General features: G+C 30.4%; 1 protein-coding gene across 1 annotated transcript in view; it reads left to right on the plus strand.

Moving 5' to 3' along the window:
• The first annotated feature begins 5,087 nt into the window (after positions 1 to 5,087).
• Positions 5,088 to 15,571, plus strand: part of LOC115879643 (transmembrane protein 11, mitochondrial) — an 86,918-nt gene continuing 76,434 nt past the window's right edge. The window contains exon 1 of the mRNA XM_030896540.1: positions 5,088 to 5,387. Within this exon, the coding sequence (XP_030752400.1) occupies positions 5,368 to 5,387 (20 nt within the window). The 5' untranslated portion in view covers positions 5,088 to 5,367. The remainder of the gene's footprint in view (positions 5,388 to 15,571) is intronic.

Here is a 15,571-nt window from a genome sequence, read left to right on the forward strand (position 1 = left end):
CATAGGCTAGACAGGAAATTTCTTGCTACGGAGCTTACAGAATCCCACCGCTGATGTTAGCTTGTTTATTTATTTCGTTTAAAACTTAAATGAACACCTACCCTATCTTTACAGGATGTTTTAAAACGGGCCAATTGAAGGCAAGTATCTCAAGTGTCGTTATAAAGAACCCAAAGTTTTAAATTTCAAGCAAATCTCTTCTTATATTAAAAAATCCGCCATATTGGATCCGCTAATTTGATTTTTTTTCTTCAAAAATATTATAAAAGTGTCACCGGAACTCAATACGTGTGCAACATTTCGGAAAAATTGGGATAATAGAAGTGATCAATAAAGCTGCTGCCAGATTTGCAACAAACAAAGGTATGGTAAAGTTAAATAAAATCGTTTAAAAATATAAACTATTTTTATACCGCGATATCTCTAATGGTTTACTAATGCAGTGTTTTTTATCGCTGGCAATAAGTTTTACATTAAAAATATTACTCCATAAAATATGTTGGGACATTTGTACTAAACCAATATTACAGCATCTTAAACAAATTAGCCTTTACTTTTAACTTTAACAAACTCACCTATTAAAGTTTTAAGCAGTAGTTTTATTAACTGCCGAATGATATTAATTAATTCTATACTTTTCAATTTACAACAAAAAAATAAATACGACTCTGTATACAATCAACGGAAATTTATTAAATACGTCTCTGTGTTCTACCGCTATTAAATGGCGGCCCAATTCGTGAAACGTCACGGATTTCAGCTCCAGTTAGGTTTCTGGTTGATATCTATTCTGCCTATGTCTTGAAACCATTCGACTCGATTTTCTGTCCTCCTTCATTACTGGGACGTAAATCCATAGATAAATGCAACAAGTTTAGATTGGAAAGCGCGTAAAAATTTTAGGTCGCGAAATTATTTTGGGTCGCGACCGTTATACGCGATCTGGCGCTGCTATAGCGGTCGCTAAGAACAACGGCAAACAAAAACAGAAATAATTTTCTCTTGTCAAAGTCAGAATCTTCAAAAATCATAAATCTTTCAAAATCCAAACCGCTCTCATTAAAGAAATTCCGAAAAGTTTTTATAGCGTCCATTTTCAAAGTAATTATTGCTATCTTGTGAGTTTAATTCAAGTTTTATTTACTCCAATCGGTCATAATTGTGAAAAAGTGGCATTAAAACTTAAAAAGCTGTGCTGTGAACTGTGAACTGCAAAAACCAACGTGGATCGTGACATAACGTCGGTTTCCAATGTTTCATAGGTATTTCATACATGCGTCCTTTATAAAATAAAGTTTCTTGTATGCAAACACAATGTTTTTATTTATAAAATTAAACGAAAATAATAATAAATTTGAATAAACAATATTTGGCGATATAATTCCGGAAAAAGCCGAACCGCTCCGAAATTTTCAAAAGTTTTGGGTCGCGACCGTTGCAAGAATAGCGCCAAATAGTGTTTACATTGTCCTTATGGGCACTTTCCAATCTAAACTTGTTTCATTTATCTATGCGTAAATCCTCTCATTGCTCTTATGGGGAGGCCGTCGTATATTTTATTTAAACGTATTTGGTAGAAATCTTGGTCAAAATTCGGTAGAAATCGGTAGGTTGGATATTTAACACGTAGTTTTATTAAGAAGTCCTAAAAGTAAGTCGTTTTGGGAGTATAAAAAGATGCTTGAAAAATACAAACAACACAAAATTGTATATTAAACATGAATACACAGGAGGAAACTCTTAAATAAATTAATAAATATCTTTTCGCAAAAACTGAGAATTTTTTTAATGGACGCTCTTACAAAGCCTCCCCAAGTATATACTGCCTAAAATTATTCAAAAATATGTTTTAATACTTTTGGCAATTTAATTTTTACCTAGGTACTTAATACTCATTTGGCAAAAGTCGAATTCACTAGATAAGTATATAGACAGTTTACTAAGTTTACTACTACTTATACAATTCATTTTTAGAAATTTGAGACTTTTTGATGCCTTCATCCCTAAAAAAACACAAGCTTTGCTTAGTCTGCTTTTAAGTAAATTTTATTCTTGGTTTGAGGTCAGGTGTAAATACATATTTTAGAGATTTTAATCCACTAATTATTATTTCTTGATAAAAGAAAAAAATATATTTCATGACGTTTCGACCATCAATTGACTTTTAAAAATTAGGATAAGTCTTAACAAAAATTAACAAATCTACGTTCAGGATGGAACAAGTAGAAGATTATTACTCATTATGAAAAAGACCAAGTTAATGGTCGAAACGTCATGAAATATTTTTTTTCTTTTGTCAATAAATAATAATTAATGGGTTAAATATTAATTAATGGTTATTTAAATCTCTAAAATATTTATTTACACCTGACCTCACACCAAGAATAAAATGTACTTAAAATATACTTCATAAGATCAAAGAATAATTGAAACTCGATAACGGAATAATTAGGTTTGCCAGGGACATCTATACCAAAATAAGTGTAAAAAGTAAAGAGATTACCCTTGACAAAACAAACAAACTTTTCCTGATAATAGGTGTACTGTAATTTGCGTATTTGTGATTCAAAAAAATATAACTCATTAGAAATTTCGTACAAATTCTATTACAACGTTCTTTTTTAATATCTATGACACTAAAATATTCCGAAAAATGAAAATCGGTAGAAAATATAGACTTTTCGGTAGATCGGTAGATCGGTACCAGAAATATGGAAGTGGATCGGTACATAGATTGCCAAATCGGTAGATCTACCGAAAAATCGGTAGAAGTGGGATCACTGCATAACAGTGAATATTTTGTGATTTGTGATTTGTGACTTGTGACATGACATGACATCACATGACATGAACATGAACCATAAGCAAGGATACTATAGAGATAAGGATTAATGTTGGAAAAATTCGAATTAAATAATACGACTAATTCGATAGTAAATTAAAACGGTAAAGGTGTGGATCCGGTGGCTGACCTTGAAGCCCATATTTGCTGCTTTTGATCATCGATACTACGCAAGCGCACATCGTCGATGTTGCCAAATTGCGGTTTATTTTCGAATTATTTGCAGTTGAAAATTTTTTTTGCGTGTTTTTCAATAATAATACAAATTCTATAATTAACTTTATAATTTCAGATTTATCTTGATATCCAAAATTAAGGTAAGAAGGATAATGAAGATTGTAAAATGAAAGTATTATAATATATAAAATTGTAATAATAATAACATTTATTTATATATTTACATTAGAATTAAAATTTATCATTTACGGATATTTTCTTAATGGTTTTAAACTTATTAGAATTATTTTATTTCTTTCAAGTTATTTAATTTCTAGTTATTTACAGGCAACAATATTTTTGATTATATGTATTGATGTTTTGAAGTACTACCATGACGCATCCATGACGGGTCTTATTATAGAACAATAAACGTCAATCGGAGATAGAGGTAACATTTTACCTATTATATAATGTTACTAATATAATATACTTTGATTATAAATTATAATCATGGATTATAATTAATGTTTGTATCATAATTTCTTAAAAATATCAAGTTAGTGGATTTTATCGAAGAGTGTGTTGATAAGACTAAAATAAGCTTTATGTTTTATCTTTTTCTCTTTAGAAGGGAGATGGTTTGTATCGTAGAATACATTACAGTATTTAATATCGTGTGCTTTGTTATTCTTTTCTTAATTTACTGTAATTTCTTGTTTCCTATAATGCCAAATCTTGACAATATGGTGAAGGTTGAGTTTTGATCTTATTAGTTTTATAAGAAAAATAATAATAATAGAAATACAAGACTAAATTAAGACTTAGTTTGTGATTTATATTAAGATCTTTCTTATAATATTTGTTATGTCTTCATCTTAATACTATATTATGCTTGGTCTGGAAAATAAATGTTAAAATATCTTAATTTTGCATATCCTATTCATCCTTCCATTAGGAAAAATATGGTTTATAAATATATATGCTAAGAAAATCACATAAATTAGGTGTAAGAATAGAGAAATCTTAATGTAGCAGAAAAATTAATGCAATATATGTATAAGCTGAATTAAACAAGGTAACTGTTAATGTTGCTGAAGCTGATTCTACAATTTTAATTACGGAGGCTAAAAGGCCTTTTAAGGCCTCCGTAGTTTTGATGGAATGTTAAAAAAAAATCTATTATGAACATGGAGCTACAGCATTTAAAAGTTAAAAAAAAAGAAAAAACTTGGACACATCCCTTTTAATTTCCCGAATTTTTAATAAAGCACTTTTTAAACGTAGCATAATAATCTAGATAGGAATATAGAGGTTTATTTCTATATAATTTTTTTGACTGAAAATACATAATAAGCGTTCACGTGTTGTGCGAAATATTAAAATAATATACCGCGTACTATGATTGAAAAAAAAATAGCGTCAGCAATGACTGTGAAATGAAGATCGCTGTCATTTTATGGAAATGTCCTCAATCGTCATTTCCCAGACAACTGGACGCCGTTTTTTCGATCATACGGTATATATTGACAAAAAAACACTGAAAAGCACATATTTGTTTTCTACTGAAAATAATTCCAAAATAACTCGCAATCTGGCAACATTGAAGATGTGCGCATGCGTAGTGTCTGTGACTATATGCAGCAAAAACTCGTTTCAAGGTCAGCCACCGGATCCACACCATGGTACAAAGAAAACAAGGTATGATCGATAGCGGCTCCAATTTCGTTAAGTTTGCGCATACCACCTGTGACGTCATACGCCATACAAAAAAATATTCATATTGTCCAATTGCCAGTAATAAAAATAGACCTAAAATAGGGAAGAATTAGGACATAACCCCAAAAGTTATGTCAAATCATTGAATTTGACATTTGAAAAATTATTTTCACATTTATTATGTCATCTGTGTGACAATTTGAAATTGGCGCGCGGAGCTTGCCGACCAATGGTGCCGTTTATCACCTGTGACGTAGTGACCAACCTGCGCAATATCATACCTTGTATTCTTTGTATCATGGATCCACACCATTACCATTAAAACTAACTAATTCGATTATCTTTTTCGATATAATCGAGATAAAAATTAGTAGTATTTTAAATTATATCTGTGGTAACCGAATTACAAATGAACATAAAACATAACCTCGTCTGGACGAATATTAGTAACCATCACAGAATAGTAGTAACCATTAACAGATAACAGTGTACAGAGTACAGAGACAACTACAACCTGTAAAAATACTACTGCCCATAACAAAATAGTTTAGAATATAGTCAAACGAGAAAATTTAATAAATTAACCACAAAGCGGGCCGGTTTTTTACTTGGAGGTTCTTACATTTTACAGTAAATTTGTAACTGTATTAATGGATGGTGGAGGTGACAGGTAGAGTAAAATATAAAATGTATATATATTTTTAGATGTAAGAGAATGCTAAATTCTATTTGTACCCCGTCACAATTCGTCTTCGATGCTTGGGTCGAGCCTTGTCGGGGCAAAATCATATTAAAAAACTCAATCACGATAAAAAGGTTGAAACCAAAGGAATCAAAATTCAATTCTTGTAACTAAAATAGCGGCAAATTTTTTGCCGAAAACGAATTGCAGATGCTGAGCAACAAAGCAATTAGTCGTATGAATGAGTTTTGGCACGGTCTATTATTCATCTGGTCGGGCCCTAAGGCCCAAGCAAAAATTCGGGCCCTCTTTCAAAAATTCAAGAAATTATGAATATTTTACAACCTTTAACGGGTCCCCCAGACCATGGGCCTCATGGTAAAATAGGCCCTGAGTTTTGGTTGGCTTTAGGTTCAACCTTTTTTCGTGATTGTCTTTTAATACGATGTTGCTTTCACATAAGGCAGGCGCAGGAGCATCGAAAACGAATTGTGACAGGTTACAAATAGACACTTGTCTAGAGAATAGACAATTTATTTCATTAAGCTACAAAGAAGGGTAATATACTTGTTCCATCATATTTTATTTGTATGTTTTTAAACGTTTTAGGACACTAGTTATAATAATTGCACTGTTAAAATATGGAAAGAAAATTTCTTAGTATTTTAAAAATATGAGAGCTTAAAGTTGGATTTATAAACTTTACAGTACAGTTGAGGTTCAAAATATTCAACCCTATGAAATTAATGTGCGCATTTATAAAGTCAGTTCGTCTAAAAGTTGGGAGTTCGTTTACATTCAACAGAGTTTAGAGATGGTCAACAGCTGGAGAGAACACAACAGCTATCTTCCAGCAAATATTTTCGCTGACTTGCTTTATGGCATCTCGCGGTATTCCCTAATGGCAAAAAGAAACAGAAACTTTCAGAGGTGTTAAAAAACACATTACTTTTGCACTGAAGGAGCGTTTAGCTAACCATGATAGCTAATTAAATTAGCTCATTGGCGACACGCGCAAAAGTAAAGTGTTTTGGTGTATTGTGGTGAATTAGTGTTTTATTTTGCTATAGGCGTGGTGCATTCTCCGCCGGTGCTGCCACCATCGGAGAATATCATAAACAATTAATATATACAAATACACAAGTTTAAATAGCGAGTATATGAAAAATTTATTATATAGTTATTCTAAAAGTGTTAGGAAGTATAATTTATGAAAATTCTAAAAATAAAAAAGTAAAAAATATTTTTATATTTTCAGAAGGTCTAACTTGTATTATAATCTATTATACCAGCTAAAAAAACTTTTTAAATGAGTTCAACTATGGAAGCGAGCATAGTTTTAATCACCGGTTTTGCTAGTGGGGCATAATTAGGGCTGTTTCGGCTATAACGAAATTTTTTAAAGGTACATACATAATGCGTTGATTGAAAGAATTGGGAAGATGCGCAACCTAATGGGGAAATTCGTGACAAGGCTGATTATATTTCCCCTTACGTCTCAAGTGCTGTATGGTGGCGACACCTTAATCGCTCTGCGGTCAACGTATAAAACACTTATTTTAGACAGTTAAAGTAAGGCACGATACCTAACGCAAAAACCTGCTAAACTGACAAACAAGAAAACTAACTAATTAATTTCGGCACTAGGTTACAGTTGTTGAGAAGTAACGTAGCACAACGCATTAGTAACGATTTAAATTTAACACAAGAACAAAAAATATATATATATATATATATATATATATATATATATATATATATATATATATATATATATATATATATATATATATATATATATATATATATATATATATATATATATATATATATATATATATATATATATATATATATATATATATATATATAGATATATGTATATATATAATATGTAATATACAGGGTTAGTCACCACATACGACACAGATATTGTAGCTAAACGATGAGATTTTACAAATTGTAAGTTTTGGGTCCGATGAGGGACTATTAGAGGTACAATTTAAAAATAATTTTACAAGATACAGAGTGTTCCAAATAAGTAAAAAATATCAAAGTTGTATTTTTTTTTAAATGGGAACACCCTGTATTATTACATTTTGTTTCTACGATTAAAATAAAGGTAAACTTGATTAAGATTTATTATACTTAAACCTTACCGTTTTTGAAATATTTTCAATTTTGTGAAATTGCATTAAAAATTTAGTTAATACTAAATATTTACTGAAGTTTGTTACTGATCAGTTATTGTGTTTGCAATAATAGAATGAAAATAATACTACCTTGCATACAGAGTGTCTAAAATTTATTTGAAATAATTATTAGCTTCAAACGGCACTAACTTGTTTAATCTAAAATGGAACACCCTGTATATTTTACGAGAATCAGATGCACAATTTAATCTATCAAATTAAATTATACCATTTTTACCTATCTCTTTAAGTTTCCGTAGAAAATGCATTTTCTTGTAATGTAGAACTTATTTATCAATATACCCATGGACTATTGACATTTTAGATTATTTTAAAGATGTACCAAATTTTTAAAGAGTACAGATACTAATATTGTCGATATAATTCGTTTATTTCATTAAAAAATAAAAAAAAACTGTTTAAATATTTGTTAAAGAGGTCCAATTAATATGATTCCAGTATTCAAACTACATTAACTGAGTGTTTGCGTTGATTAATAATAATTGCTCCAAATACTAAAATACTGAATTTTGTATGGGCATTAGACAGTGTGATAAAAAGTAACACCTTAAAAATGATATCTCATTTTTTAATAAATGCTTATTTATAACAACAAAGACTTTAATTTGATAACTTATTATTATATTGATTTCTGACTCAAAAATCCACATTTATTTATAATAATTTATTAACGAACACAATTAAGTATGTCATTAATTTACTAATTAATGACATACTTAATTATGGGCGGAAATAATGGTGTTATATTTAATTAATGGTATACTCTTTTATAAAGATTTAAATAGTTTTCTTTTTGCATACAAATGGGCTAGTAATATCATCGTTTCGCTAAAAACGATAATATTACTAGTCTGTACATTTTGTACATTTGTTGCTTTAAAAACAATCTAAAATGTCAGTATTCCATGGATATATTGATAAATGAGGTCTAAATTATAAGAAAATGCATTTTCTACGAAAACTTGAAGGGATAGGTAAAAAATGGTAAAATACAATTTGATAGACAATTTAATTGTGCATCTGATTCTCCTAAAATATACAGGCATTCTATTTAAATTAAAAAGTTATTGCCGTTGAAGTTAATAATTATTTAAAATAAATTACTAGACACTCTGTATAGGCAGTATTATTTTATTGCAACACAACAACTGATCAATAAATAAACTTCATTAAATATATGTATTAAAAATATTGATACCCTTGGAGAAATGAGCTTTAAAATTTTACTGCAATTTCACAAAATTGAAATATTTCAAAAACGGTAAGGTTTAAGTATAATAAATCTTAATCAAATTTACCTTTATTTTAATCGTAGAAACTAAAAATGTAATAATATACAGGGTGTTCCATTTAAAAAAATACAACTTTGATATTCTTTATTTATTTGGGACACTCTGTATCTTGTAAAAATATTTTTAAATTGTAGCTCTAATAGTCCTTCAACGAACCCCAAACTTACAATTTGTAAAAATCTCATCCTTTAGCTACAATACTCCGTGTCGTATGTGGTGAACAACCCTGTATATAAAAGGTCATATTAAATATTACGATAAAACTGCATTGAATACTTTCATTGCTGGATGCACGGGAACTCTTAAAAATAACATGCATCATAAACAACTAAATTCACTCGAAGATGCTATGGCATATGTTGTAGAATTTGAGAATTTTGAGAAATTTTATGGAAACTTAAATAACTCTCAAAATCAAAATAATTTTAGTTCGCTAAATAAACAAAATATTTTTTCCAATATACAAAATTTCTCAGGATTTCCAAATCAATAAATCAATCAAATTTTAATTTCGGAAATAACTTTAAGACTAATCCTTATCAACAAAATAATTTTAATCAAGCTAATCCAAATCGAAACAATTCTCTTTTCGGCAGATCAAATTTTAATAATTTTCAATATTCCAAATTTTAATACACGTAACAATCAATATTTTAATAATTCGGGAAGCCATACTCGTTTTCAAACCTGGCCTTCTCAACCTATTAATCTGCCTCAACCCCGACAACTACCCCCGCAAAGACATTTTATGAACAGAGAAGTTTTTGGTACACGGGGCGATATAATTATTAATAAAACCAATTTAAGTAATCTTGTAATTCCATCTACACTTACTAACTCTGAGAATGGTTTCGCGACAGTCAAAATTCAAAATCCAACTAATAAAATTGTCTCAAATAAATTTTCATAAAACTTTTATTATTTTTAATAGGGAAAATAAATCAATAAATCCATCAAATCAATCAGAAAATATAAACAAAAAGAAATTTTGTGTTTTGTGTGTTGCATCTGAAATAACAAAATTTTTATGCAAGATCAGCATTTTTTGATACCCCATACAGGGTGGCGCCTTTCATATGAGGAGGCTCCAAGGAGAACGATAGTTTGTATTGAAATGAAATTTTGTGAGCATATTATGTTGGTTAATTTAGAGCACTTTTTAAAAAATAGAGACTTCTACAGTGTCCCCAAAAAAAGTTATACATTAAAGTTTTGTTTTTTGTAATAGAACACCCTATATATTAATTGATTTTTGGATTCTAGTAGAAAAATAAAGGTGAGTTTTATTAGAGAAGTATATGACTAAAATGTAAGTTTTTTGGCTTATTTAACATTGTCTAAAAATGAAACACAATTTTTAAATTTCAATAAAAGCTACCTACATTGGAATTTACCCGGTATAGCCTAATATGTAGTTAAAATAACTATTGTACTTTAAATTAAATTAAAACTTGGCACAAAAAGTTATACAGGGTGAGACAAAATTAATATTGAACATCGGTCACCTCTAAAAGCTAGTTACTCTTTTATTTTAAATGAAACACCCAGTATATTATTCCGATATTCAAGGGGGTATTCATGTTTCTTCAAAATTCTATTAGGGTTTGATGAATGCACTGACGGCACACAAAAATCAAACGAATACTAAATTTCATTTATCAAAAGCATTCGATAGTCATGGCTCAACGATAGGTAACCATTTAGTCGCACGGCGAGGTTGTCACATATGCTTTAGTATACAAATGAATGAATGATTTTAGTATTGAAAATACTTCTGGCCGCGTTTATATGGGACCCGTCTTTGAAAAAACGATATGCTAGAGGCGACATGGAGTTCAATAACCTGCCTAATCAACTTGTCAACACGTAAGTCGATAGTTTAGCCAGCGTTGATCATCGAATAGAGCAAGGACGTTCGAGGGCCGAAATGAGGTCTTATCGAAGCCGATATTATTATAAAAAAGAATATGCGTCAAGGCATGGGTTGTTAGGTACAGTTGGGCTATTTTAATCTAACTTTTTCCGTATGAGAAGCAAGAGGCAAATTATACGTTAAAGAGCGGAATAACATAAATAATAAATTTAAACTAATGCAATATTTTTTTTGGCGCGTAAGATAATGCGCACAATCGATGCATTAAGGGGAATAATTAATTAAATTATTAAGTTACAAAACATATAATAACTCGGGTCTCATGGGATCTGCTGATATATTTTGATAAAATTTAGGCTCACAACACGGCGAAATTTCAACAAAATCGGCCAACGGATCTTTGAGATATTAATAAAAAAGGTCTATTAGAGAACACCTTGACGCCCCTGTATCTTTAAAATTATACATTTCCGGACACATGTTTATATGAACTTTTTACCTTAAAAACACTCAAAGAATCACCTCCTGAAGTTTGGCCAGATATTTAATTAACACCCTGTATTTAAAAATGGCTAGCTAGTGATTTAGTAAGCTGTTTATTTTAACAGGAAAAAATACATTTCATAAAAAATGAACAAACCCATAATACAAATACTATACACCAATTAATTAATTTTAATTGTATCTAAATAGACACTTTAATAATTGAAAAATGGACAGGAGCACTTAAAATCACTTCATAGGGTATACAAAATATGCTAAAAATAATAATTCCAATAAAACATGGTACATTAAAATCTGCATTATCTGAAATCAAATTATAGCTAAACGGCTAATAAAATAATAGAGACAAGACACCGACATCTATAACGCGATGAGTAGTTTTTAATAATTATTCCGAGTTATTATTACATACTTGTTTTACAATTGTTGTAATACAGTAGCATTCCTTCAAATAAATTTTGATTTAAGTATTGTTAATATAGTCATATTAATGATTATAGCCCGTATGATTTCTAAAATTAATAATCAGGCGTGTTTTTATCAGAATTATTAAATGATTAAGTAGAAATAGTTAATATTTAGTAACTTCGTAAGTGTTATATTTTAATATAATTATGGATTTAATAATTAAATAATTATCTTAAGTTTAAATTGCAGTAAACTTGTATGAGTTTCAATCATTTATATTTAAAATCTTAGGGAAGGCAATATAGATTTTAGGCAGGAGAACTCAAGGGAAGGACTGTGTAATTAGTAATTAAGACTTTACAATTTTTTTTACTTGCCATTTTTCTTGTCGTTCACGTTGCACGTTGACTCTTCGTTGTGTCACACACAATCTGAATTTCGGATATGATGCAGAACTGATAACTTGGACCAAATATATTAATTGCAAAGTATTCAAAGAAATATTTTTGTTAACTTTGCAAACATTTTAGGCATGCAATAATTTTAAAAAATTTTGACGTGAGATTACTTTATAATTCTTGGAAGTCTTGGATGATAAAGATTTGAATTATTATGGGTCTGTTTTGTTTAAGAAGCTAACAAATAATTTCAAAAACTCAACTATCAAAATATAATGCTAGCAAATTTTTAAAATCATGCATAGGTATAATGTTTTATATTAATTGGACATACTAAATGTAAACTAGGTATAGTTGCTACAATCGATAATATATTTTGTTGCTTTTTCGTATCACACAACATTTTCATCATAACAAAAAACCGTCAATACCGCTACTCATATTATGGGCACCTATGTATACTTAAATCTCATAATGATGTTTAAAAATACATAGGTACATATATATACTATGAGTAGTGGTGGTGATGATTAAGGGTATGATGAAAAGAAGCTGCAAACTAAATTATCGTGGAACTATAATTTAATTTATTTTTATCTACAGTAACGGCGCGGCGTGCGGTGACAATTATAGGCGGGGAAGCGAATCGGTAAAAACCCTAGTTCGAGACATTACTTTTACATTTTCTTAAAAAACTTCTCTTTGAAAATTCCGAGGCCAATTCCATTGTTCGATTAAAATTCAATCGAAAATTGTTAAACAAACAAAAACACATAAAGTTATAATAGTTAAAATACGATATTTTAAATTAATTTTCCGAAGCATTTGACGCGCGATAGGCACCTATTTGTATTTGAGGTCTGTTTCTTCTATCAGCCATTGCAAATTTGTCTATAACATCATCATAGAATTTTGGATTTAATTTATTATAATATTACCTATAAAATCGCAAGCGAACGATAAATTAAAAGTCGAGGAAGGCGGCCGAAAGATCGCTGCCGTGGCTAGCAACTGTGCGCGATTTTCCGGCTTAAATTTGTCGTTTGCGTTCGAGGTCAATAATACCTACATGAAGGAGGGATAGGCGACCGGCGGCGATTTCCAGGCGCGCATCTATGCAGTAAAAGGCTAATTAAACTTACTACGTTTATGTAAGGTTTCAAATAAATAATTTTAACAAATTAAATTAATCTTTTGTTATAAAATAACAGTATTATTAACGTTTAACTATTTATTTTTTTATCTTTAAAAGTTTAGGGAAGCGGTGCTTCCCCCGCTTCCATGGACCGCACGCCGCTGCAGTATTACTTATTTTTTGTACGGCGAATTTAAATTTATGGGCTATACATAAATTTACACCGTAAGTTCGAATATTGGTTAAACCTAGGAATACCCAGGTAATAGCCCGAAATATGCAAAAGAGGGAGGGAGTTTAGGTTAGATTAGAATTAGGTTTTAGTTGGTTAGGTTAGGCAATATATAAAAATATAGACCTAATCTAAACTTAACCTAAACTGACCTTTTTTGTATATTTCGGGCTCCTACGTGGGTAACCCTACGTTTAACCAATATTCGGGCTTTTACGGTAACATCATACTCATTCTGATTGGTTTAATCTGGCTCCATTACGAATCTGTGGGTTCGAGGTGCTATTGTAAATTAATGCCATTAATTCCTATGTATATACCTACATACCTCACATTTCTATAGTGTCGTGACCGTGATCGTGACCATTCATGAATCCGCACACGTTCATCTCCATCATTAATATTTTCCTTACTAAATTCTTCACTTTTATAAAAAGCCATCACGATAAAAATCAAATATCAAAATTATTTAACGTTGCGAACGGTTCACTTGTTCACTATACGTATCTGGAATATATTTGCGAATGGCAATTAGCGATACATTAGACTGCCGGAGTGCTGACGTCACGAATGTCAAATTGCTTTCCAAACAAGGTTTAGTTCTTTTATATTTCTATTGAGCTCTTTCAAAAGACGTCACAAGTTAATATAAAATGTAAAAAAAAACAGGTGATTGCCCACCACCGCCGACTTTTGTGTCTGGTATTTTCAATACGCGTATGATGGTTGCGCATGTTGCAAAATCTGTGAATTTTATTCGAATAAAACCATTCGATAGTTGAAATCATTCATTCAGTTACCATTCGATGGTCTAATTCATTCGATAGTTCCCATCGCTAATGAAAATATCTTTTGAAAAGAGAATAGAGAACAACGGCACAGACTACAAACACGTAAACCGTCATGCCCATTCAAACCCATGCGCATTTCTTATATTTTTATACGTATACTATTCTTTACGTCTAAATATACGCGCAGCAGCGGTTGACTTGGCAGTAGGCCGTTCTCTAATAATTTTATGCAGTGAACAGGAAAGGAAGCAATTTGAGTATTTGATTTCATCTAGCTAATTGTTGTTACTATACGTTTATATCTAGTTTTAATTCTGTAATAATGAAAATATGCCTTAAACGTGTATATTTTTTTATTACCGTTGAGTAGTTTACTCTACTTCCTTTAATTTTTGTGAGATTAACAAAAGCTATATCACAGCCACCCTAGACTTTTTCAGATAATAAAGATCTACTCTCACAAAATTAAAATATCTAGGAAAACCTTTGTCTGAGGGGTAGGCAACCTTAATAATATTTTGAAGATATGTATATGAATTCTCCATTGAACACCGGAATAATACACTGGGCGTTCTATTTAAAATAAAGGACTAACTTGCTTTTAAATGTAACCAATGTTCAATATTAATTTTGTCTCACCCTGTATAACTTTTCGGTCAAATTATAATATGGTTTAATAGTATGCAAAGGTTATTTGGTTAGGTTATTGCTTTGGTTATCGTAATTAAATATCAGGCTATACAGGGTAAATTACAATTTAGGTACCCGTTATCGAAATTTAAAATTTATTCTTCATTTCCACAAAATGTGAAATATGTCAAAATCCTTACGTTTTAGGCATATGCTTCTTTAATAATTAAACTCACCTTTACTTTTTACCTAGAATCCGAAAATCTTTTTGGGGACACCCTGTGGAACTCTATATATTTTTATAAAATGCCTTCAATTAACCTACATATGCGCGCAAAATTTCATTTCGATATTAAACTACCGTTCTTCTTGGAACCTCCGCGTCGTATGAGAGGCGCCACCCTGTACAGGATGTCCCACTTTGGTTGAAATCATACGGTATCTCCGTTATTAGTGAAGATAGAAGGGTGCCGTTTGCATAAACCTGTTCCACTTTTTTTGTCAAATTAAAGATGCAGTAAAAAATTTTCATAGCCCTCTTCGTTTCTGAGCTACGGGGTCTTCTTGAAAATTTTGCAATTTGGGACATCCTCTGTATCTGTGTTATTGTTAAAGGTATCGAGAATGTGAAAACTGTTTATTGTAGAACTTTTTACGAAGAATACAGTGGCGTAGGCTGTTATTCTACGAAAAAAA

Source organism: Sitophilus oryzae, unplaced genomic scaffold, assembly GCF_002938485.1.
Source record: "Sitophilus oryzae breed Bouriz unplaced genomic scaffold, Soryzae_2.0 scaffold_1582_pilon_pilon, whole genome shotgun sequence".
Taxonomy (NCBI): Eukaryota; Metazoa; Arthropoda; class Insecta; order Coleoptera; family Curculionidae; genus Sitophilus; species Sitophilus oryzae.